The sequence below is a fragment of the Peromyscus maniculatus genome, chromosome 2, assembly GCF_049852395.1.
Source record: "Peromyscus maniculatus bairdii isolate BWxNUB_F1_BW_parent chromosome 2, HU_Pman_BW_mat_3.1, whole genome shotgun sequence".
Taxonomy (NCBI): Eukaryota; Metazoa; Chordata; class Mammalia; order Rodentia; family Cricetidae; genus Peromyscus; species Peromyscus maniculatus.
The window spans coordinates 84,400,771-84,426,360 of NC_134853.1; the positions used below are offsets into that span (position 1 = coordinate 84,400,771).

Here is a 25,590-nt window from a genome sequence, read left to right on the forward strand (position 1 = left end):
CAACTCAATTCTTCTGGCTTTTTAAAAGCATAATTCATATGTGTGCATTACATTAGTATTTCACAAAATACATTCAATGTGGTTTGGCACTATTATTTTCTTAAAGAATCTAGAATGTTCCTTTAAGTGTCCTGTAAATGGGACCACAAATGTTTTCTTTAAAGACAGAGGTTTAGATTACAATGAAAATGTAATACTTGAGTGAGAGTAATGCCTGCTTAAGATATCAACAAGCGCTAAAAGAACATAGGAGACCCCACATCTATTCAATATAGTACTCGAAGTCCTAGCTGGAGCAATAAGACACAAAAGGAGATCAAGGGGATACAAATTGGAAAAGAAGAAGTCAAACTTTTGCTATCTGCAGACGATATGATAGTGTACATAAGTGACCCCAAAAATTCTATAGTGAACTCCTACAGCTGATAAACACCTTCAGTAATATGGCAAAATACAAGATTAACTAAAAAAAATCAGTAGCTCTCCTATATACAAATGATAAACAGGCTGAGAAAGAAATCAGAGAAACGGCTGCAGTGGTGGCGCATGCCTTTAATCCCAGCACTCGGGAGGCAGAACTGGGTGGATCTCTGTGAGTTCGAGGCCAGCCTGGTCTACAGAGCGAGATCCAGGACAGGCTCAAAAACTACACAGAGAAACCCTGTCTCGGAAAAAAAAAATAATAATAATAATCTTAGAGAAATCAGAGAAACATCACCCTTTACAATAGCCACAAATAATATAAAATACCTTGGGGTAATTCTAACTAAGCAAGTGAAAGACCTATAATGACAAGAACTTTACTTCTCTGAAGAAAGAAAATGAAGAAGATAACAGAAAATGGAAAGATCTCCCATGCTCATGGATAGGTAGGATTAATATAGTAAAAACGGCAATCTTAACAAAAGCAATCTACAGATTCAATGCAATCCCCATCAAAATCCCAACACAATTCTTCACAGACCTGGAAAGAACAATACTCAACTTCATATGGAAAAAAACAAAAAATCGAAGATAGCTAAAACTATCCTGTACAATAAAGCCACCTCTGGAGGCATCACCATCCCTGACCTCAAGCTCTACTATAGAGCTATAGTAATAAAAACAGCTTGGTATTGGCATAAAAATCAACATGTGGACCAAAGGAGTCAAACTGAAGACCCTGACATTAATACACACACCTATGAACACCTGATTTTTGACAAAGAAGCCAAAACTGTACAATGGAAAAAAGAAAGCATCTTCAACAAATGGTGCTGGCATAATTGGATGTCAACATGCAGAAGACTGCAAATAGATCCAAATCTATCTCCATGCACAAAACTCAAGTCCAAGTGGATCAAAGAACTCAACATAAATCCAGTTACTCTGAACCTGATAGAAGAGAAAGTAGGAAGTAGTCTTGAACACATTGGAACAGAAGACCACTTCCTAAATATAAAACCATAGCACAGACACTGAGAGCAACAATTAATAAATGGGACCTCTTGAAACTGAGAAGCCTCGTAAATAAGACAAAACAACAGCCTATAGAATGGGAAAAGATCTTCACCAACCCCACATCTAACAGAGGGCTGATCTCCAGAATATATAAAGAACTCAAGAAACTAGACATCAAAATACCAAACAATCCAATTTAAAAATGGGCTACAGAGCTACAGAGAAATTCTCAACAAAAGAATCTCAAATGGCCAAAAGACATTTAAGGAATTGCTCAACATCCTTATGTTGAGGAAAATGCAAATCAAAACAACTCTGAGATACCATCTTACACCTGTCAGAATGGCTATGATCAAAAACACTGATAACAGCTTATGTTGGAGAGGATGTGGAGCAAGGAGGAACACTCCTCCATTGTTGGTGGGAATGCAAACTTGTACAGACACTTTGAAAATCTGTATGGTGGTTTGTCAGAAAACTGGGAATCAATCTTCCTCAAGACCCAGCTATACCACTATTGGGAATATACCCAAGGAATGCTCAATCATACCACAAGGACACATGCTCATCTATGTTCATAGCAGCATTATTTGTAATAGCCAGAACCTGGAAACAACCTAGATGCCCCTCAACTGAAGAATGGATAAAGAAAACATGGCACATATACACAATGGAGTACTACTCAGCAGTAAAAAAACAATGACATATGGGGGGTGGGCTGGGGGGATAAGAAGGGAGGCAGGAAGGGGGAGAACAAGGGAATCTGTGGCTGTTATGTAGAACTGAATAGTATTGTAAAATAAAATAAAAAAAAAAACAATGACATCATGAAATTTGCAGGCAAATGGATGGAACTAGAAAATATCATCCTGAATGAGGTACCCCAGACTCAGAAGGACAAACATGGTATGTACTCACTCATAAGTGAATACTAGAGGTAAAGCAAAGGATAACCAGACTACAACTTACAGCTCTAGAGAAGCTCAGTAACAAGGAGGACCCTAAGTGGGACACATGGATTGCTCTGGAAAGGGGAAATAGATGAGATCTCCTTGAGTAAACTGGGGGTGGGAGTGGGCAATAGAGGGTAGGGAACGGGAGATGAAAACATAAGGGATCAGGATGGTCAAGCTGGAACAGGGATGTAGTGGAAGAGCAATGAACGAGATACCATGATAGATGGAGACATTGTGGGGATAGGGAGAAACAGGGTACTAGGGAAGTTCCCAGTAATCCACAAGGATGACCCCAGCTTAGACTACTAGCAATAGTGGAGAGGGTGCCTGAACTGGCTTACCCCAGTAATCAGATCAGTGAATACCCTAACTATCATCATAGAGCCTTTCTCCAGTAACTGATGGGAGCAGATGCAGAGATCCATAGCCAAACACCAGGCCAAGCTCCAGGAGTCCAGTCAATGAGAGAGAAGAGGGATTCTATGAACAAGGGGCTTCAAGATCATGATGAGGAAACCTATAGAGGCAACTGAACCAAACTAGTGGGAACTCATGAAATTTAGACCAACACCTCTAGAGCCTCCATGGGACTGGACTAGGCCCTCTGCATAGTGAGACAGTTGAGTAGCTTGATCTGCTTAAGGGGACCCCTGACAGTAGAATCAGGATACATCCCTAGTGCATGAGCTGGCTTTTTGGAGCCCACTACCTATGGTGGGACACCTTGCACAGCCTTGAGGCAGGGGGAGAGGCTTGGACCTGCCTCTATTGAATGTTCCAGGCTCTGCTGACTCCCCATGGGTGTAGCTAGCTACACATGGGAGGCCTTACCTTCTTGTAAGAGGGAATGGGGAGTGGGTTGGGGGAGGGGAGACTGGTGGGCAGGAGAAGGGAAGGGGGGGGATCTGTGATTAGTATGTAAAACGAATAAAAAATTTTTTTCTTAATAAAATAAAAGGACATAGGAGAAACTGAGATTTTTCCTTTTAGTCAGGGTGACCTAAAGATTCTCTCCCCTTTCTTTCTTTCTTTTTTTTTTTCTTCCATCACAGGCAATTTATTTTGTTCTATTCATTCACAGTTAATACAGAAAATACTTGGAAACATTTCCATATAATGTTTGACACAGAAATCATCAAATAGAAGTATACAATGTTGACAGGAGGCAGTACATTTATAATTTATAACCCCAAATGTATTTATAAATTAGAAATGGAAAGATCTACAAATGAAATTATGAAGGTTCACCAAAGTCACTTAATCTGTCAGTTTCTCATTCATTTTTGTCTTAATAACATTCTATTGTATGAATAAGCCACATTTTATTTCTCTCCAGTATTTGATAGCTATTTGAGTTGTTTTAACTTTTTTACTATTAGCAACACACTGCTGTAAACTTTCTTGTACAAGTTTCATAGGTGCACATTTTCAGTAGTTTGAGGATTTATTCCTAAGGGTAGAATTGTTGAGTAACAGAGTAACAATGTTTTGCATTTTGACCAACCACTAAACTGTTTTGCCAAAGTGGCACACCATTTTACAATCTCACCAAATCCTTGTTTTTAAGGCTCTGATTTTTGTACAAAAGCATTCAATCATTCTGTCAGACCAAACCAGGAAAAGTAAGCTATAGTTCAGAGCTGTTCTATTCCATTTACTATGCAAAGCCATTCTTGGCGTTTGCAACTCTCAGGCCTTTTGAGTATTCTTGCAATGTTCACCTTTTCCTCCACCACTTTTTTTTTCCTTCTTTCTTTCTGGTTTATTTCTATCTATTACAAATGTATAAAAAATCCTCCATCAACGCTGCTGTTAGCAGCAGAACCTTGAGAAATATACCTTTGGTTTGCCTCAGAAAAGGAACACATATTGCACTGTAAAGTTTATAAAATTGGCGCAAAACATTGTGATAATGTTACAATACCAGTTTTAAGAGTTCAGTGACTAATGGGGAGCCGATGGGATACATGCAGAACTGTGAAAGCGATCTCACTTAGCCAGCTGTACGCGTAGACTGTAAATCTACATTCAGATCATTTCTGAACTAAGACTATCATCTCAGTTTATCTGTTGAGGTCAACCAGGAAACCCTAGAATATACCTTGATTTTTGCAAAAAACAAAATAGGGGGAGGGGTTTCTTCAGCATTTCAGTCCATAAGTAACAGTATCCTAACAGGCAAAGTGTTCTCTCACTGTCAACATAGAATGAACTGCTGCTGGAGGTCAACTTGGGTTTTAATTTGCATTAGCACTTACATGCATAGTAGTCCAAGTTGTTGACCTCATGACTTTAAAAAGTAACTCTAAAAAAGTAAAATGGCCCTTCTTGGAAGACTAAAGAAAGACATCCAGCCACAGTTGTAAAAAGTCTCATCAAAACAATATACCCTTTTATGAATTACGCCTGTTTAAAAAAAAAATTGGCCCCAAATAAGAAGCAGCTCTGAAAAAGAAAATATAACTTAAGATATTTGAAAAAATACTTGCAGCTTGATCTGCACTGACAATGATTGTCGAAGCCTAGAATTCAACATTTACAAATTCTCATTCACATACACAAAACACACTATTATCACACAACTTGTGTCTTGAGAGAATCTTCTGCTTTTTAAATCTTTGGCCTCCCAGTCAATCCCAAGTTCAACCAACTTTAACTAAAACTTCACTCAGAATTTCACCAAGCTTTTCACCCACACATTAATGCTTGTCGTATCTTTCATCAACTGTCAAAATCTGAAGCCTGCTCAGAGATCGCCAGGTAAAAGAAAATAAATGAAATACACAGAGGTTATTTCAAAACAGAACATGACCATCATCTAAAAAAAAAAAAAAAAAAAAAAAAATGTCACGATTCCCGATTGGGATCATCTTTTGTTTCCCACATTGGACTATTTCACACTCCGGCATTGGCCAAAGGACACGAGAGCTGGTTCTGGAGCATACAGTTTCTCACACAGATGTCCCCAGAGGAACACCAGAGACAAAGTCACGTGAGGCCTCTCCCGTACAGAGACTGTCTCACAGGGGCAGTGAGGGAGGACACCCACTAGTTTGTGGAGATCCCTGAGAGAGTATGATTCTTAAAATCTGGACTGTACATAATTCACATCAGACCTGTTCAGGTACTTACTGGAAGAAAGATGCAGCTGTTTGCCAGAACTCAGCACTCCACTCTAGATCTCTGCTGCCTTAGCCTCCGTCGCGGATTTCCGAGTTCTGGTAGTTACCTGGACCACTGAGGCATTGCCACAAGACTTCTTCTCTTTTGAAACATCCTTTTTCTCTAGATATTAGGATAGCTACACCAGCTTGTTTCTTAGGTCCATTTGCTTGGAAAGCTTTTTCCCAGCCCTTTACTCGGAGGTAGTGTCTATCTTTGAAGTTAAGGTGTGTTTCTTGTATGCAGCAGATGGATGGGTTCTGTTTTCTTATCCATTCTGTTAGCCTATGTCTTTTTATAGGTGAGTTGAGACTATTGATATTGATGGATATTAATGACCAGTGATTGTTAATTCCTGTTATTTTTTGTGGTTGTGTTGTGTTGTCCTTCTGTGGTGTATGTTGGTGTGGGATTATCTATTGCTTGATTTTTCATGGATGTGTTTAGCTTCTTTGGGTTGGATTTTCCCTTCTAGTGCTTTCTGTAGGGCTGGGTCTTTCTTTTTTTAAGACAGTGTTTAACTATGAGGCCTGCCTGCCTGGGAACTCCCTATGTAGAGTAGGCTGGACTTGAATTCACAAAAATCTACCTTCCTCTGCCTCTGAGTGCTGGGATTAAAAGCATGTGCTACTATGCCTGGCTGAGGTTCTTAAAGGGGTTAAATTCTAGAAGAGTTGGGCAATAATACCTTTAGCAATAGTGAAAAACTGTCAAGTCTTATATGTATAAATCTTGAAAAACTTATTATTAGTACTGCGTATGTACAATGTCTATGTGCTTGCATGTGTAGGAGTATGTGCCACAGTGTGCATGCAGGACCAGAGGGCAACTTTGTGGAAATGATTCTCTTTTTCTGTCTTTATGTGGTTTATGGGGATTGAACTTGGATTGTCAAGGCTTTATCCACTGAGCCATTTTGCTGGCCCAAAGCTTAAATCTAGATAAGGTATAATTGCTTACACACCAATAATTGACAATAAAAGGAAGGTCAGGTGGGGATGCAGCTCAGAAGCTCTCTGGTGGAGTATCTGAAGCCAGGAATTTAAGAAATTACAGGGCAATATAGTGAGATGCAATCTCAAACAAAGCCTGTGGGAGCTGGAGAGATGGCTCAGATGTCAAGAGCATTTCTTGCTATTGCAGAAGACTTGGGTTCAGTTCCTAGCACCCAGATGGTGGTTTGTAACCATCTGTGAACCTGACACCCTGTATACACACTCTTACACATTAACATTAAATAAATAAATCTAAAATGTCTAAAGCTTTGTGATTTGTTTGTTATTTTATTTTACTCCACTGTTTAAGGGGTAAGAACTATGCCTTATTCCTCTCTGTCTTAGCTGAAGTCAAACGCGATGTACTTAACAAACATTTGCCCATTTCTTCACGTCAGTCACAACGGTGGGGAAAGGGCTAAGACGGAAGGAGAGATATGCTTTTTGTTTACTATTTTAGGTTAGCCATTGACTTTAAGGCTGGGGAACTTGTCCAGGCTCAATTAATCTGGGTAATCTCAACACTCCGGAGGCAGAAGGAGACGGATCTCTGAGTTGGAAGCTAGTCTGCCATAAATTGTGAATACCAGGCTAACCAGAGAGGCACAGTAAAATTATGTCTCAAAAACAAAGAAGCAAGCAAACAAACAAACAAAAAGAGGCCCAGGAACGTGAAAAGCAGACTATCAGTCACTTAAACCACCACCCCAGTGTGGTGGTATTGTGCTCCCAAAATATTGTGCACCCTAATAAACTTATCTGGGGGTCAGAGACAGAACAGCCACTAGATACAAAGGCTAGAAAATGGTGGCACTCACATCTTTAATCCTAGCACTCCAGAGGTAGAAATCCCTCCGGATCTCTGTGAGTTCAAGGCCACATTGGAAACGGCCAGGCATGGTGACACACGCCTTTAATCCCAGAAAGCGAGCCTTTAATCCTAGGGAATGATGGTAGAAAGCAAAAAGGTATATACGGTGTGAGGACCAGAAACTAGAAGCATTTGGTTGGTTAAGCATTTGGCTGGTTAAGCATTTGGCTGGTTAAGCTTTTAGGTTTTGAGCAGCACAGTTCAGCTGAGAGTCATTCGGATATGAGGACACAGAGGCTTCCAGTCTAAGGAGCGGGATCAGCTGAGAAGTTGGCCAGGTGAGGTAGCTGAGGCTTGTTCTGTCTCTCTGATCTTCCAGTATTCACCCCAATAACTGGCCCCGGGTTTGATTTTATTAATAAGACTCTCTAAGATTCCTGCTACACCCCAGACATCAGTACTCCTACTCCGGTTAGCCTTCAATAGCCTACATAGAATCAGGAAAGTCATAACTTCGGGAAAATTAAACTGCACTCGTAAAAGAGGAACTGAAAATCAGTGTCAGCATTCACTGTCAGATGTGGTATTTCCTTAACAAAACCAATGGGGGATAGCCGAATCAGAGACTGCTCACGGAACTGCCTCTCGTCTTTTTTTTTTTTTTTCTTCATTTAATGTGTGTGGGTGTTTTGTTTGCATGTGTGTACTATGTACCATGTGCATGCCTCAAGGAGGCCAGAAGATGGTGTTGGCCAGAAGGCCACAAGACTGGAGTTGCAGAAGGTTGTGACCCACCATGTGGGTGGTGGGGATCAAATCCAGGTCCTCTGGAAGAGAAGAAGCCAATGCTCTTAACCACTGAGCCATCTCCCCCATTCACTTTTCTATTCTTAATCTTAAATTTGATTCTGTTTTCCTAGCTATAACTGGGGACAAAGAATTGATCTGTATAGTTTTGTTGTTGAGTCTTTTCATCATCAAATTGTCTGTTGCTATGCCTAGGACCCACAGTCATACGCTTAATGAATCTCAAATCCTTAGTTAAGCCTGCTCAAGGAAGCAGGCTAGTTGAGCTAGGAAAAACTTATCTTGGGTCAGGAATCAGGAGAAGAGCACATGACTGCCATTGTCTGCCTAGTCAGCAGCAGAGTCCTTGATGCATGAAAGTTGAGAGTCTTAAAATTCCTTTACAGACTTTCCTCAAATACTCTCACATAGTGAAGATTATGAAATTAAAATATACCTCAAAGCTGGATGTGATGGCACATGCCTTTAATCCCAGCATTCAGGAGGCAGACAGGCAGATCCTTGTGAGTTCAAGGCCAGCTTGGTCTATATAAAAAAATTCTAGGCCAGCCAGGGCTTCATAGTGAAACACTGTCTCAAATAAATGAACAAACCTTGAAGAGATTCAAAAGGCCCCATATACAGACACAAACAAAACAGGTGTTGGCTGAAAATCCAGCCAACAGCAGTAGAGGCTGCAAACATTTTGGGTGAAATAGGAAAGAATGGAAACATTTTGTCTAGTCAAAATGTTAAGCTCAGGTTCAGTGAGAGAACCTGTCTCAAAAAATAAAGTGGAAGTCTATACCTGATACTGATCCTCTGTCCTCTACAAAAATGGAAAACACTAAGCTAATTGTTAAAAAGAGGGGGGAAATCTTGCCTCCCTTTAAAGACTTCTGTCCCAAGACAGTACATATGATGTTTGACGCAGGAGAAAATGGTGCGGTCTCTCCCAATGGCTTTAAGCCTCGGGGCTTACAAAGTGTGAGTTCGCGGGCACTTCCTGAGCAATCAACATGCTCCAGGAGTTACTCTTCTAAGAGCTAGACAGAAATGAGCAACGTAAGCAGTTCTGTCAGGACTTAGACTTCAGTAGCTCCCATGTGCAAAAGACTCGTGGGAATAAGGAAGACAATGCAGTCTATTCTGCCTGGGGCTGTGAAGGCAGAGGATCGCCAAAAAGGTAACATCCGAGGTAGGCTTTGAAGGACGCTGCCTACCAGCTCCTGGTTCAAAGTGTCACCACCCGGTTCACTGGGAAGAGAAAGTCTCCTGAATTTACAGCGCATGTATTTATAGAAGCAGACTCCTATAAAAACCCCGAGGCAGGCAGTCTTCTCGGTAATCATCTCCATTTCACTGGAGACACTGTGATTCATAAAGCAAAAGGGTGTCAGGTGGAGATGCCAGGTCCTGAACCCAAATCGACCGGTCTGACACCGGGCGAGCTGTGCTCAGACCGCCAAGTCCGAGCCCCTGAGTGCGGCAGGGGGCTGGACCCGGAAGTTGAGAAGAGGCCTGAGCAGAGACCGACCCCTGCAACCACCCACCGGTCTCTCGGGCCTGCGCTCCAGCCCCGACTTCTCAATCACTCACCCGCCGCTTGGCGAGAGGAAGTCGGTGTCATCTTCGTCTCCGGCCCCGAACATCCCGTCGGCTTTAGCACGGCTTAAGGGAGGAAGTCGATGTTCCCAGGGCCTGTCACAACCGATGTCGTAAATTGCCGCAGCCGCGAGCTGCTTTCCGGCAGGAAAACTCTCTCCCGGTAGTGGGGCCCAGAGGAGACCCGGCGGCGGAGAAGGTGGAGCAAAGGCAAATGAGAAGGTGAGCTCCTGGTGACGCAAGGCCTCGCCAGCCCTCCGAGGGGGTGGAGTTCCTAGGCTCTGGGTGACGATTGGTCAGATAGCGCAGGGGGCGGGGCCGGGGCGGGAATCGGTGGCCTCTGCTGCAGTCGTGGGACGCGTCGAGCCCGACAGTAGTGGCGGGGGTTTGGGAGAAGTCCAGACCTGGTGAGGGGTTCCAGTTCCAGAGGAAGGCACGGGCGGCGGAGCTCGACCTGGGAGGGTAAGGCCTGTCCCTTCCCTTTCCCAATCCCAGTGTGTCCGCTGTCCTTTCCCCTCCCGAATCAGGACCCCCCGCAGCTCCTCCGGGCTTGGGCGGAAAGAGAAAGAGCGGGCGACTACAAGTCTGGGGATCTGAGCCGTGCGGTGGCCTGTCCCCCCACAGCGTTATTGCGATTATGACCTTAGGCAGGGTGCTCGGTGCCTCAGTTTCCCCATCTACGCAAAGGACCGTGTGTCCAGTGTCTCCGTGTGCGGTTTGCCAAGGTTTTAAAATCTCAGCGATCATCGAGTCGGATCCGGGTCTCTTCTTAATCAACGAATTTGCAGAAAAGAAAACAGGAGAACTAACCACTTGGGTGACTAGTCCGAGGTCACGCAGAGTAAAGGGCAAACCTGGTCCTTTGTATCAGGGTTTGGAGAGCTAATGAGTGAAGGAGAACCCTGGCCCTTAACTAGACTGTGTGGCATACGGCTTGAGAAAGGACCTCGTTTCTAAAATTCAGATAGGAGAGGTCTAGAAGAGCTGGGATATTCGGGAGGGTGGGTGATGGAGGGAACTTTGAAGGTAGAAAATCCTCAGCTCACTTTTGCTGGACTGAGTTTTGCTTCCAAGGTTTTAAGTCAACATTAGTTGTTGCTGACTTCTCCGCCTCCAGTTTTCACCGTGTGTGTGTGTGTGTGTGTGTGTGTGTGTGTGTGTGTGTGTGTGTGTGTGTGTGTGTGTGTGTGTGTTCTGTATTTCTTTGGGTAACCCGGTATCATTTTTGAACAATCATGAACCAGACAGACCTGGTTAGCCACGCTGTGGATAAGCCGATAGCGTGTCCCAGTGTAGCGTCCATTTCCACAGATCTCATTGGAGTTCTTTCTCTGAGTTTTTCTTCTCAGTCAGGTTGGCCCTGTAAGTGTCCCTTACCGGAATGCTTTAGTCTGTTGGATGATGTTGAAGGGACGGGTAGCTGTCTCCCAGAGAACTTTGTACCTCTTGGCACTTCCCCTGTGGGGCTCTTTATTATAGTTTTTGAACTACTAAGTTGTAAGTCTTCTTGCCCACAGTGGGTTCTCATTAATTTTTTATTAGATTGAATAATAGAATTTATCCTTGTTCCTTAATTTACTCTCATTCCCGCCCCCTCCCCGTGTGACCCAAAGAGCCAACGATGGCTCTTGTCTTTAATAGGTAGCTTCCAGAAAGATAAAAATGCTGTACTGGCTGTGAACTGTCTGTGTTGCTTGGTCTCTTTTGTTCATTGAAGGTGACTGCACTATTGTCTAAAACTCCAGGGGAGGGGAAAGGGGAAATAGTGTAGCTAGAAATATTATACGTTACTTATAATTTTTGTAAGTAAATTATTCCTGTTTATCTGCGGATAAGGCTGTTGGTCTGCTTCCTGTGTTTATTTTACAGATTAAGATGGTTACAGCAGTGAAATCTGACTGTTAAAGCAAGGATAAACTGGAATCTGTGCAGAGGGACTGGAGCCTAGAGCAGTAGCTCTGTTTACATTATGAACTTGAGTTGGGAGGAGGGGATGAATGGATAATAAATTCTAACCCTGCCCTAGGTCTGATCACTCCAGTACTAAAACATTTCAGTCTTGCTTTCTTTCTTTTTTAGTTTTTTTGGATTATTTTTGTTTTTGTTTTTTGTTTGGTGTTTTGTTTTGTTTGAGACGGGGTTTCTCTATGTAGCCCCAGCTGTCCTGGAACTCATTCTGTAGATCAGGCTGGCCTCAAACTCAGAGATCTGCCTCCTCCAAGTGCCAGGTGTGCACCACCACTGCCCAGCTTGGTTTTGTTGTTGTTGTTGTTGTTGGTTGCTTTTTTGTTTTTTGAGATGGTCTATTTATGTAGCCATGGCTGTCCTAGAACTCATTATGTAGACCAGGCTGGCCTTGAACTCTCACTGAGATCCATCAGCCTCTGCCTTTCAAGTGCAGCAATTGAAAACTATGTCACTACACTGGGCTAATAATGTTTTTGTTTGTTTGTTTGTTTGTTTGTTTGTTTGTTGTAAACAGGAAACCTTAGAGAGTGTCTGAGCTCTTTTCTTGTATTCTTGGATGGAGGTGTTTTTCTCATGGGTGTTTTAAATGGCCTTTCTTAGGTATTCATTAACCCTAAAACTGGCCTGTTTGGTGATTGGGACACTCTAGGCAGGCATAATATCTGATCTTGAATTTCATTCGCAACATGAGGAAGAGAAAGGTAGAAATTGGTCTTCCTCAGTCTTTCAGGCTTAGAGTTGGAAATGTAGGATCTGGTGCTTCTGAAAAGCCAGTCATTCTGGTTTAGGACATCTAGCTTGGTACTACTGGAGTTGGAGTCTGGAAACCTGAGTTCCTCCCTAGCCTTTATAATGTGCTCAGAGTTTAGGTCAGGTTTCCTAAATACCTTTAAAAAGGGATAAGATGTAGGCATGTCTGCTGAGAACTGGGAGTGCAAAGATAAGTAATAAATACAACCCTAAGCTCAAGTTCGAGTTCAGTATGTTTGTTCATTTCATTTTCTGAACCATACAGCACTGAAATATGTAGAAAGTGTGTTGATCATCAAATGTAGTAGCATACCTCTTTGATCATAGCACTTGGAAAGCAGAGGTAGGTGGATCTTGAGAATTAGAGGCCAGCCAGGCCAACATAGTGAAAACTGTCTTTAAAATACACACACACACACACACACACACACACACACACACACACACACATATATTATACATACATACACAGAAAGAGAGAGATTCCCTGAAGATTAACTAGGAAGCATCAAATTTAATAATTCCTTCAAATCAAATTTTCAAAAAGATGATAACTTTTATATCAAACAAATCTTCCAGTGGTATAGAGATATGGATTGAATGTAGATTAAAAATATGTCTATAGTATTCTATTCATTCAAGTTGCTAAAGGCAGAAGAATATAAAATACAATTTGAGAAATATCACCTCAGAGACTACTGTGTGTAATGCTAGCCTTTGTGTAGATCAGGAATGAACTCTCTAGGAAATTATTGTAGAATACCAAAGTAGGAAGAGATCATATCTCTTCATTATAATCCAAAGGGAAACTGGGTTGAAGTTTAGTACCAGTGCCCTAAACCATGCCTTACCTCAGCCAATCTGCAAAACCCCATGTTCTAGGGATTAACCTTTCCTTTTTAGACTCCTGAACTACTGAAATTGTAGGGTTACATAGAGGGCTTTGACGATGAGTAGGATTCCAAAAGGACACTGGGAGGTAAGGCTTTCCAGGTTGAAGAAGCAGCTTTGGCAAACACAGGCAGGTGCATGTTTCTATGGCACTGGGAATTGAAGACAGAATTTTGCACAAGCTAGGCAAGCATTCTGCCACTAAGCTATATATCGCCAGCCTAAAGGGGGCTTTGCAAAATTTTCCAAGACAAGAGATGCCCTTTGACCCGCTGCACCTAGGACTGTGGCCTGGCTAACTAAAGTGTGTTAAAGTAGGGGGTCATGCACACTTTACATATCTTATTCCAGCTTAAAACACAGTACCTCTGTGAGTTTTGTTGTTTTTAACCTAAAGCCTCAACTTTTTCTTGGAATATGGTTCTCAGAGATCAGCAGACTACAGGCGAATCTTATCTCAGCTGCCTGTTTTCCAGTTTTATTGGAACACAGCCATGCTCATTTATTTGCATATTATCTATGGCTACTTTCATCCTACAAGGTAGAGTTGAGTATCTGTAGCAGCAATGACGTGGTCCACAGTGCCTAAATGTTTAGTCATTGGTCCTTTATAGAAAACTTATCAACCCTGGCCTGAATCATATATGGTTGCTTTCTTCAACATACAATAACTACTTCAAAGTCACTCACAAAGCAGCCTGACTACAAATTTTTTCTAGAGGTTTATGAAAATTTCTGCCAGCCTTTAGAGTTGATTCCTGCATCCAACAGCAGATTGTGGGCATCTATATGACTCCTTCTTATCTAGTCTAGCTGAAGCATTCAACTTGATTTTCATAGACACAACCACTAGAATGGCTGTGTAGAGTAGAAGTTATGTACTTAAGCTTTGGGGTCAAATTTCTTCACTCCTTATTAATTGCATAGGCCTTGGGCAAGTTGCTATGCTTTTTCCATTATAAAATAGGGGTTACAATAGTACCCATTTTCTTTTTTTTTTCTTTTTTCTTTTTTTTTTTTTTTTTTGGTTTTTTGAGACAGGGTTTCTCTGTGTAGTTTTGGTACCTGTCCTGGATCTCGCTCTGTAGACCAGACTGGCCTCGAACTCACAGAGATCCACCTGGCTCTGCCTACCAAGTGCTGGGATTAAAGGCACGTGCCACCACCACCTGGCAGTACCCCATTTCCTAGAGTCATATGAGTTAATTCACATAAGGCATAAAGTACTAGAATAATACTTGCAGGTAGTTAAGTACTCAGTTAGTGTTAGTATATCCGACCTAGCAAGGATGATACCTGTGTCCCCACAGTTTGGCTTCTAGACTATTGAAACAGTAGTCTTTGGTCTCATACTGTGAGAAAAGAAGTCTAAAGCCTGGGCCAGCCAGAGAAGAACGCTTTCTTCTCCTGGAAAGAGATTTAAACCTGTTGGACTGCCTTGTAGAAGACCCAGTGATGTGTGGAACCACACCTTTACTGCGATTGTTAGACAGGTCTTCTATTGAAACAGCACCTCACTTCAGAATCCTGAAGGTGGACTGTGGGGGAGGGTCACTGCATTTTTCCCTCCTCTTCCTGTTGTAGCCACATTGAATAAATCTCCTCTTTGTCAGATAAATTGTTTGAGAGAATTTAAGATAATAATATACACAGAAGATTAAAAAGTAATATGTTGCCGGGCAGTGGTGGCGCACGCCTTTAATCCCAGCACTCGGGAGGCAGAGGCAGGCAGATCTCTGTGAGTTCGAGGCCAGCCTGGGCTACCAAGTGAGTCCCAGGAAAGGCACAAAGCTACACAGAGAAACCCTGTCTCGAAAAACCAAAAAAAAAAAAAAAAAAAAAAAGTAATATGTAAAAGGAACCCAAAGCTATACTTATTAGTCCAAGATAACAAGTTTCCAATTAGATCAGCATGAAATGATTTGTACTCTAAATGACATGACTAATATTTTTGGTTGGTTGGTTTGATTTTTAGACAAGGTCTTTTTTTTTTTTTTTTTTTTTGGTTTTTCGAGACAGGGTTTCTCTGCGTAGCTTTGCGCCTTTCCCGGAGCTCACTTGGTAGCCCAGGCTGGCCTCGAACTCACAGAGATCCGCCTGGCTCTGCCTCCCGAGTGCTGGGATTAAAGGCGTGCGCCACCACCGCCCGGCAGACAAGGTCTTACTATGTATCCCAGCTATTCTGGAGCTATACAGACCAGGATTGCCTCCAAATCACAGAGATCCACCTGCCTCTGCCTCCACCATGCTGAGATTATATGCATGTACTGGCACAGCATGACATGGTCAACATTTAAAAAATTCAGTTAGTTCAGAAGTTTATAAAGGAAAAATTTAATCCCTAGAACATGAGGTTATGCAGAGTGACTGAGGTAAAGCATAGTAAACACTACTTAGGGCAGTGATATTAATCTTAAAAACTTCAATCCAGTTTCCCTTTGGATTATAATGTAAATTTCAAGTTGAAGAAAGTAAAGGTTCCAGACTATAGATAAAACGAAATGACTGTTGTGAAGGTAATAATTCAATTCTAGTAGTCTCTGGTCCTTAGCTGGAATGGTGGCCTGTAATCCCAGCTCTGGGAAGGAGAGGTGGGAGGGAGGAGTTCAAGATCAGAGAAGGTAAATAGATAACAAGCTTGAGACCAGTATGGTTGGTGTGTGTGTGTGTGTGTGTGTGTGTGTGTGTGTGAAATGTTTCTTCTCTTTAGGTCATTCCTTCCCTTCTTGTCTTTCTTGTCTCTAACTTGGCTCTGTTGTTGAGTCTTTGTCCCAGTGGGACAAGAGGGAAAAGATGAGACAGTTGTCACAGAAAATGACATGTTTACATTGACAAGAGTTCAACTGATGTCAGATAACTCACCCAGAAACTTCTGCCTTTGAAAGTTTGCCAGGCAAGTGTGAGTGGGGGCAGGGAGCGGAGGCAGTAGGAAGTTGCTCATGCCTGTGCTCCCACATTCAGCTCCTGGCACAACAAAGCCATTTTTAAAACTGGTCTCCTGTCCTTTGTAACTAGGTATGTAACAAGTTATCAAAAGTCTTAAACTTAATACATTAGAGTGTGCTGTTTATCACACACACACACACACACACACACACACACACACACACACACACACACATCTTATAGTAGGTACTGGAAGGAAAATGCTTTTGAAGTTCCATGGCTTTGAGTTGTATCATTTTATGGTTTAGGTAACATCCCTAAGCAGAGGAGGGGCCCATCCTTAGGAATGCAAACCCTGTGGAGAAGGAAGGCTTGAGAAGGGTCCACCCTACCTCTTTTCCTTTGCACAATGACCCCAGGGGGTTGTATACAACCTGCTTTTGTAGCTGAGGACATTATGCAATACAGCATGACATGGAAGTCTGCCTCTCAAAAGTAAATTCAGAAAAATGGTTCAACAGTAAAACTTTAAACACATTAATGGACCATTTTTAGCCTTGTTGGTCGTTCCCTAAATAGACAGTACATATGTTAAAGAACTCTAATGATATTGATACAATTTTCAAGCAGTTCAGAGTACTAGAATGTAGTTATTTGGTTTATAAAATGAAAGGGGAATGCTGTTAACTATGTTCCCATGGTCTCTAGTCCGTTGTCAGTTAGCTTTTCCTTTTTCTTTTCTTCTTTTCTTTTTTTCCTTTTTAAGACAAGTTCTCACCATGTAGACCAGGTGTCCTGGAACTCAGAGAAGGGCCTGCCTCTTCCTAAGTACTAGGATAAAAGTTGTGTGCCACCATGCCCAGCCTTTGTTAGCTTTTTATCAGCTTCCATATAGTCTTTATCTGTAACTCATACATCTCAAATTGTGTTGTAGTTAGTTACATGTTTCTTTCACCATCTTTGGGATAGGGCATCATTGTAGTTCTTTCATTCAGTGCATGAGCAAGAAGTATTGAATGGGTCGGGGGTGGGGGTGGGGTGGGGTGGGGGGTGGCGTATGCCTTTAGTCCCAGCACTTGGGAGGCAAAGGCAGAGAGATCTCAGTGAGTTTGAGGCCTGCCTGGTCTACAGAGCTAATTCCAGGACAGGTTCCAAAGTGGCACAGAAACCCTGTCTCGACAAAAGAGGGGGGGTCGTATTGAATGGGGTCTGGAGAGGTGACTAAGTGGTTAAAAGCACTGGTTACTCTTACAGAGGACCAAGGTTCAATTTCCAGTACCCATGTGGTGGCTCATAACCATCTGTATTTCCAATTCCAATTCCAGGGCTTCTGATGCCCACTCTGACTTACATGGGCATCAGGTAGGCACATGGTACATATACATACATATAGACGTAGGCAAAATACTCATACCTATAAAATAAATCTAAAAAGCTAAGAGTTCTGTGGTTGGAGAGATGGCTCAGTAATTAAGAGCACTGGCTGCACCTGGGGTCCCTGGGTTTGCTTCCCTGCACATGACAACTCACAATTGTCTGTAACTAGTTCTAGAGCAGTGCTTCTCACCCTTCCTAATGCTCGACCCTTTAATACAGTTACTCATGTTGTGGTGACTCCCAACCATAATTATTTTCATTACTACTTCATAGCTGTCATTTTGCTACTGTTATGAATCACAATGTAAATATCTGATACGCAAAATATTTGATAAGCAACCCCTGTAAAAGGGTCATTCGACGACCACCCCCCCACCCCCACCAGAGGTCTCGAAAACCACTGTTCTAGGGGATCTGACACCCTCTTCTGGCCTCTGAGCACTGTATACACATGGTTCATCTACATAGATGCAGGCAAAACACTCATACATATAGTTTTTTTCTTTTTTTATTATTAAAAATTTTTCTATTCTTTATACATACCAATCAATCACAGATCCCCCTTTCCTCCCTCCTCTCACCCACCAGCCTTCCCCCCAATTTACCTCCCATTCCCACCTTCTCCAAGGCAAGACCTCCCATGGGGAGTCAGCAGAGCCTGGTACATTCCGTTGAGGCAGGTCCAGGCCCCTCCCCCTGCACCAAGACTGTGTAAGGTGTCCCACCATAGGCACTGGACTTCAGAAAGCCCACTCATGCACCCGGGACGAATCCCGATCCCAATGCCAGGGAGCCCTTTAAACAGTTCAAGCAAGACAACTGTCTCACCTATGCAGAGGTCCTAATCCAATCCCCTGGGGGCTCCACAGGTGTTGGTCTAAAGTTCATGAGTTCCCACTACTTTGGTTTGGTTGTCTCTGTATGTTTTCCCATCATGATCTTGATGCCCTTGCTCATAGAATCCCTCTTTCTCTCACCAGCTGGACTCCTGAATCCCAGCCTGGTGTTTGGCTGTGGATCTCTGCATCTGCTTCCATCAGTTACTGAATGAAGGCTCTATGATGATAGTTAGGGTATTCACTAATCTGATTACCGAAGTAAGCCAGTTCAGGCACCCTCTCCACTACTGCTAGTAGTCTAAGTTGGGGTCATCCTTGGGGATTCCTGGGAACTTCCCTAGCACCCTGTTTCTCCCTATCCCCATGATGTCTCCATCTATCATGGTATTTCTTTCATTGCTCTCCCAATCTGTCCCCATTCTAGCTCGACCATCCTGATCCCTTATGTTCTCATCCTCCATCTCCTACCCTCCATTCCCCCCCACCCCCAGTTTGCTCATGGAGATCTCATCTATTTCCCCTTCCCAGAGCAATCCATGTGTCCCTCTTAGGGTCCTCCTTGTTACTGAGCTTCTCTAGAGCTGTAAGTTGTAGTCTGGTTATCCTTTGCTTTACCTCTAGTATTCACTTATGAGTGAATACATACCATGTTTGTCCTTCTGAGTCTGGGGTACCTCACTCAGGATGATATTTTCTAGTTCTATACATTTGCCTGCAAATTTCACGATGTCATTGTTTTTTACTGCTGAGTAATACTCCATTGTGTATATGTGCCACATTTTCTTAATCCATTCTTCAGTTGAGGGGCATCTAGGTTGTTTCCAGGTTCTGACTATTACAAATAATGCCCAAGAGTGGTATGGCTGGGTCTTAAGGTAAATTGACTCCCAGTTTTCTGAGAAACCACCATACAGATTTTCAAAGTGTCTGTACAAGTTTGCACTCCCACCAACAGTGGAGGAGTGTTCCTCCTTGCTCTACATCCTCTCCAACATAAGCTGTTATCAGTGTTTTTGATCATAGCCATTCTGACAGGTGTAAGATGGTATCTCAGAGTCGTTTTGATTTGCATTTTCCTCAACATAAGGATGTTGAGCAATTCCTTAAATGTCTTTCGGCCATTTGAGATTCTTCTGTTGAGAATTCTCTGTTTAACTCTGTAGCCCTTTTTGTTTGTTTGTTGTTTTTGTTTGTTTGTTTGTTTTGTTTTGTTTTTTTGAGACAGGTTTTCTCTGTGTAGTTTTGGTGCCTGTCCTGAATCTTGCTCTGTAGACCAGGCTGGCCTCAAACTCACAGAGATCCGCCTGGCTCTGCTTCCCAAGTGCTGGGATTAAAGGCATGTGCTATCACTGCCTAGCTCATTTTTTAATTGGATTGTTCAGTATTTTGATGTCTAGTTTCTTAAATTCTTTATATATTTTCGAGATCACCCTCTGTCAGATGTGGGATTGGTAAAAATCTTTTCCCATTCTGTAGTCTGTCATTTCATCTTATTGACCATGCCTTTTGCCCTACAAAAGCTTCTCAGTTTCAGGAGGTCCCATTTATTAATTGTTGCTCTCAGTGTCTGTGCTACTGGTGTTATATTTAGGAAGTGGTGTCCGGTGCCAATGTGTTCAAGACTATTTCCTATTTTCTCTTCTGTCAAGTTCCGTGTAACTGGATTTATGTTGAGCTCTTTGATCCACTTGGACTTGGGTTTTGTGCATGGCGATAGATATGGATCTGTTTGCAATCTTCTACATGTTGACCTCTAGTTATGCCAGCATCATTTGTTGAAGATGTTTTCTTTCTTCCATCATACAGTTTTGGCTTCTTTGTTAAAAATCAGGTGTTCATAGGTGTGTGGATTTATGTCAGGATCTTTGATTCAATTCCATTGATCCATGTGTCTGTTTTTATGCCAATACTAAACTGTTTTTATTACTATAGCTCTATAATAGAACTTGAAGTCAGGGATCTAACTTGTATTTCTTTTTTTTTTTTTTTAAAGATTTATTTATTTATTATGTATACAGAAGAGGGCACCAGATCTCATTATAGATGGTTGTGAGCCACCATGTGGGTGCTGGGAATTGAACTCAGGACCTCTGGAAGAGCAGTCAGTGCTCTTAACCTCTAAGCCATCTCTCCAGCCCCTAACTTGTATTTCTTAATTAATCTAAATAGTTTGTAACAGTAACTTTGAAGGACTAGAAATTTACATTACATTGTGCAATAAATCTTTTTAGAAATATTGCATGAATGAACAAGTTCCTCAGGTTCACATAACTAGCAAGTGCCTGGGGTCAGGTCTAGAGTACCAACCACCCTTCCTAGGCCTAGCTCAGGACTTGCTGCACTCTTCCATGAAGCCTCTATCTGGGCTTCAGACAGCTAAAGGTTTTTTTTTGGCGGCGGGGGGGGGGGGGGGGGTATTGTTTTGTTTTGTTTTTGTGTGGTTGTTTATTTGTTTGTTTTGGCTTTTCAAGACAGAATTTCTCTGTGTAACAGCCCTGGCTGTCCTGGAACTCACTTTGTAGACTAGGCTGGCCTCAAACTTACAGAGATCCGCCTGCCTTTAAAGGTGTGAGTGTACCACCACCCCACCACCCCCAGCTCAGACAACTTAGTTCTTTGAGGGTTTGTTTGTTATTCAGTTGTTTTGAGAGAGGCTCATACTATGTAGACCACGCTGGTCTCGAACTCACAGAGTTTGCCTCCCAAGTGTTGGGATTAAAGGTCTGAGCCATCACACCCAGGAGCGGATCTTCTTGTTTTCAGTTGTACTCTCTCTCCTACTGCACTTAGATAAAGTCATCTTTTGTTAATTAGTGGTTTGAGGGACGTAAGTTCCTGTCACATAATCTATTTAACTTCAGCTTTCTGTTGAATAGAAAGAACAACTCATCTGTTTTGACGTTTCTGTTTCAGATCATATTCTGGGCACATCAATATTATAGCCTAGACAGTTGAAATCCTCTGTAACTAAAGACAGATTTAAACAATAAAAGACCTTGGATTGTAGCGAGTACAATCTGTCTTTGACTACAGCAAGCAAGTAGCCAAAGAAATGCTCTGCCCCTGTGTGTGTCTGTGTAGCTAGGATTCTTTAAATCAAATGACAAAAAGCTATATACTTTGGGGAGTGGAGGCAGGAAGACCAAGAATTCAGGGTTGTCCTCAGCTACATAGTAAATTCAAGGCCAGCTGAACTATTTATTATTTTTTATATGGGTGTGAGTATTCACATGTGTGGAGGTCAGAGTATGACTTTGTGGAGGCTGCAGTTCTTCCACCTTTGCTTGGGTTTGGGAATCGAACTTAGGTTGCCAGCTTTGCTCAGCAAGTGCCTTTACCCACAGAGTCATCTCATTGGTGATTTTCTTAATGTCACATAACGAATATGTGACAAACTTCTATCTGTGAAGAATAATGCAGTACTTGCCTCCACTCTGATACCATACATAAAGCATTCTGAAATCTTTACTCAAAATATACTGGAAATCATTCTGATTAGGGGCTGAAACTGCACCCAGACTCCAGTGGGGCACTCAGAGGAGAAGGGAAGGGCGCATTCCTGCTCTCCTAATTCCAGGATGGCTCAGCCAGCAGCAAAGGGCAGCAGAGAAGTGAGGGCCAGCGTCCGGGAGATCAGTGGACTTGGGCCCCTCTGCCATTGCATAACTAAAGGGCCTTTCCAGTCTGTTTGTCCTATCCAGTGTGAGCTGGGCTCTGGGGAACAAGCAAATAAAAGCTCTCTAAAGGCCTTTGTGAAGAATGTGGCTTTATACCTGATCTGCTTTGTGTGGAAAGGTGAGAGTGGGCTAAGGAAAAGAGCTCCTGGACGGTTACTGCCAACACAGGATTATGTGGGGCTCGGAACCCCTCCTGCTTCCACTTCCCAGCAAGCCGTGGGGAGAAATGGGAGGGCTGTTACAGAGTCGCATTGCAGAAGCAAATATAAAGGTGGCTAGAAAGTATGTTCATGTCATTCTCCAGTAACATGTGCATCCGTTTCCCCACTGGAAAATAAAGGCATGGAACCTGATCACTTGATTTTTAAAACTGTAAACTATGTGTGTATACTTTCTCCCTTTAACGTTTTTTATAAATTACATCATACAGTGTGCTCTGCTCCCCCCACCAATTTCATAGTATATCTGAACGATCATCCTATAAAGGTGGACAGACATTTCTCACTCTTAAATGGCTATAAAGTATTCTGTTTTCTGGAAATATAACTAATTTAATCAGTGAACACGTGGGTTGTATTTTTAGTGTTGTGGCGTCACAGACAGGCCTGTGATGCATAGCTTTGTTCATATAACAGTTCATACATTTGCCCTTAGGGTAAATACTTAGAAGCTGTTTCAAGGTGTCAGGGGATGTATACATCATACTGAAAACTGAAGACCAACTTATGATTTGCGGGGTATTAATTGCCAATGCACAGTGAATTTTGAAACACCTTAATTTCTATTATTTAGAGACAAAATCTTCAGTGGAGACCTCGTATAGGTAACTTTGTCAAGTGTGAGGGACAGATACAGCTCTACACTGCCATCCTCAGTGGCCTGAGGAATTCCTGAAGCTTTAGGGACATTAAGGATATTTTAATATAGGCTCAAGTTTGAAGATTAAGAGAAAGAAGCACTCAGAAGACAGACAGATGTACTTAAGCTTCCCAAAGGAAGAGAGGAGAAGCAAGATGGACCCAAGTACCAGTGTGGGCTTCTCCAAGAGAGTATGTAACTAACTGTCTCTGTCAGCCATATCTCATTTGGTGATGTCCCGAAATGGTTGCTAAGAACCATTTTTCTTCTCTCATTTGGTAAGTGAGGTGCTCTGGAGATGCCTGGGATAGAATGAGGAGCTGATAAGGTGAAACTAGGAGCCACCAGCATTGCACAAGGCGTTGTTTAGACATGTCCTTTTCCTATAAATGAGATTCTGCTGGGAACTGCACAGTGCACTGCGGTTACCTGTGTCGCAGTCCTGGACATCTCCTAATGCTTTTCAGTATGGCGTTATTTAAGAGCTGATTTACAAGGTGAATATTTTCTAAACTTAGAAAAAGGCACCGTGTCCCAGTCATGCTTGCCGTACTTACACATAAGAGTCAAGAGATTCCTTTTCATAACGTCCACAGAGGGACTGGGGTTACAAAGAGTACTGTGTTTTCCCCTGTCCTCCGATGTTGTGATTATGGTAACTTTCTGAAGTGTGTGGCACCCTCACAGTTGTGTCTTTTTGAGCTTAGAGACCAAAAGCACGTCAAAATTGCCAGCTACCTTTTTTGTTTTTGTTTTTGTTTTTTGAGTCAGTGTCTCTTGTGGCCAGGCTGGCCTCGAATTACTTATGTAGCTGAGGGACTTTGAACTTTCGATTCCCCTGCTTCTCCCTCTGGAGTCCTGGGATCAGAGGCATGTATGTCACCACGTGCAGTATTTTCCTTCATACTTAAGCATAGACTGTAACTTCCTCTTCCTCCTTCCCCCACCTCCATTCCGCTGCCAGGTGCCCAGGGCCTTTCTGAAATTTGCCGTGGGTTCTTGCAGCTTTAAGCCAGAGCCTCCTGACCTTTTTGTGTGGATTTCCTGTGGCCCCTGGGGCAGAGAGTAGGAAGTCAGGTAGTCCAGCCTCTGCTACCCTGTCAGTTCCTGCCTTCCCTCTTCTCTGCACAACTCTGACACACTTTTCAACTCCGCATCCCTCCACATATTCTAGAGAAAAGACCAAAGACTAGCAGCCTTTGAGGAGGTATGTGTGCATGTGTATGTGTTGCAGTAAATGCATGCACACATCCCTGGTTTCCAGTGTCATTCTTGGTGCTATAGTTGAAGTTTGGGAACATTGTTTTGCGGCTGTGGAGGGTAGCACACATAGTGGGAACAGCACAGGGGTATATCAAACATGTATCCTGTAGTCCCAAAAAAATCTCCCTTTATATTTATAAAACCATAAAACTCAAAGTAAATAGATAACTTTTTTTTTTTTTTTTTTTTGAGATAGGGTCTTTCTATTATGTAGCTCTGACTGTCCTGGAACTTAGTATATAGACCAAGTTGCCCTCAGACTCACAGAGATGCACCTGCCTCTGCCTCCTAAGCGATGAGATTAAGGTGTGCGCCATCACATCTCACAACTATGAACTCTTACAGCCACCAAGATGATACAGTTTGATTAGTGTTGACTTTTTGGGCTTGAGAATAAAACTCAGCTGTTGGCCAAGCTCTCAGCATTCATTCATCATTTCTCTGTGGAATGGCTCCAGTGACGGGGGACATGCAATAACCAGGCCCACTGTGGAACTACAGCTCCCAGAGGTTCGAGGACAGAATTGGAGACTAACACATGGCTTCCCTAGGTAGCCCTACTGACGCTTTCCAGGCTCCCAGGGAAAGTCGTGGCAGGATGATTGAAGCCTGCCCTGCAGGCCACCTTTCTGCCAAGCTAGACAATCTGTCAGAGGCTTCGAAACCTTCCAGAAAACCAGCCATGAAGAGTTTCCTTTGTTATGATTTCAGCTGTACCAGAGGGTGCTGCATTGTGCCTCTGAACTGTTCCTACTCTAAACTAGAAAAGACAAGATGGGCAAGAACACTGTACTCTATATGTATATACACTAGTATAATCAATCACATTTCCATTTCAATATGGCAATTTGAACCTTTATCTTTTCCTTCCCAAAGTCCTAGTGAAATGACCATAGGAATATATATTTTAAAATATGCAATTATATGAAAAAAGCATCCTTTGTAGGCAGAAGTAGTAACTTTGAAACATTATGGGGAAATAAAATGTCTCTTTTCTATCCATGGCTGCCTTGTTTTTAAAACTGGAAATGCAAAACTGCAGGAAGTAAATGATTGGGGGCCAGTGGGCTGGCTTAGGGTAAACGCACTTGGCCGCAGGTTCCTTTGCAGCTAAGGGCTCACTGGCCCTTCCACAGATATCTCAGTGTGTTACACTTACCTCGGAACCACAGAACATAGACTGACTGGGGAGGGGTTATTGTGGTATCCTGTCATTTCTTTTTCTTTTTTTCACTTTTTTAAAATTTCATGTGTATGGGTGTTCTGCCTGCTTGAATGTCCATGTATCATGTGGGTGCCTTGTACCCATGGAGGCCAAAAGAGGGT

General features: G+C 42.6%; 2 protein-coding genes across 9 annotated transcripts in view; one reads left to right on the forward strand and one right to left on the reverse strand.

Moving 5' to 3' along the window:
* Positions 1-10,086, reverse strand: part of Fkbp15 (FKBP prolyl isomerase family member 15) — a 65,081-nt gene extending 54,995 nt beyond the window's left edge. For 2 of the 7 annotated variants that reach the window (XM_076564310.1, XM_076564309.1), the window contains exon 1: positions 9,750-10,086. In XM_076564310.1, the coding sequence (XP_076420425.1) occupies positions 9,750-9,802 (53 nt within the window). In that variant the 5' untranslated portion in view covers positions 9,803-10,086. The remainder of the gene's footprint in view (positions 1-9,749) is intronic. The other 5 variants (XM_076564316.1, XM_076564313.1, XM_076564312.1 and 2 more) reach the window with 4 other exon arrangements.
* Positions 10,080-25,590, forward strand: part of Slc31a1 (solute carrier family 31 member 1) — a 33,978-nt gene continuing 18,467 nt past the window's right edge. The window contains exon 1 of one of the 2 annotated variants that reach the window (XM_015998180.3): positions 10,080-10,217. The gene's annotated coding sequence lies outside the window, so the exon portion shown is untranslated. Of the gene's footprint in view, positions 10,218-22,160; positions 22,262-25,590 lie in introns of those variants that run through there. The other variant, XM_042271234.2, reaches the window with a different exon arrangement.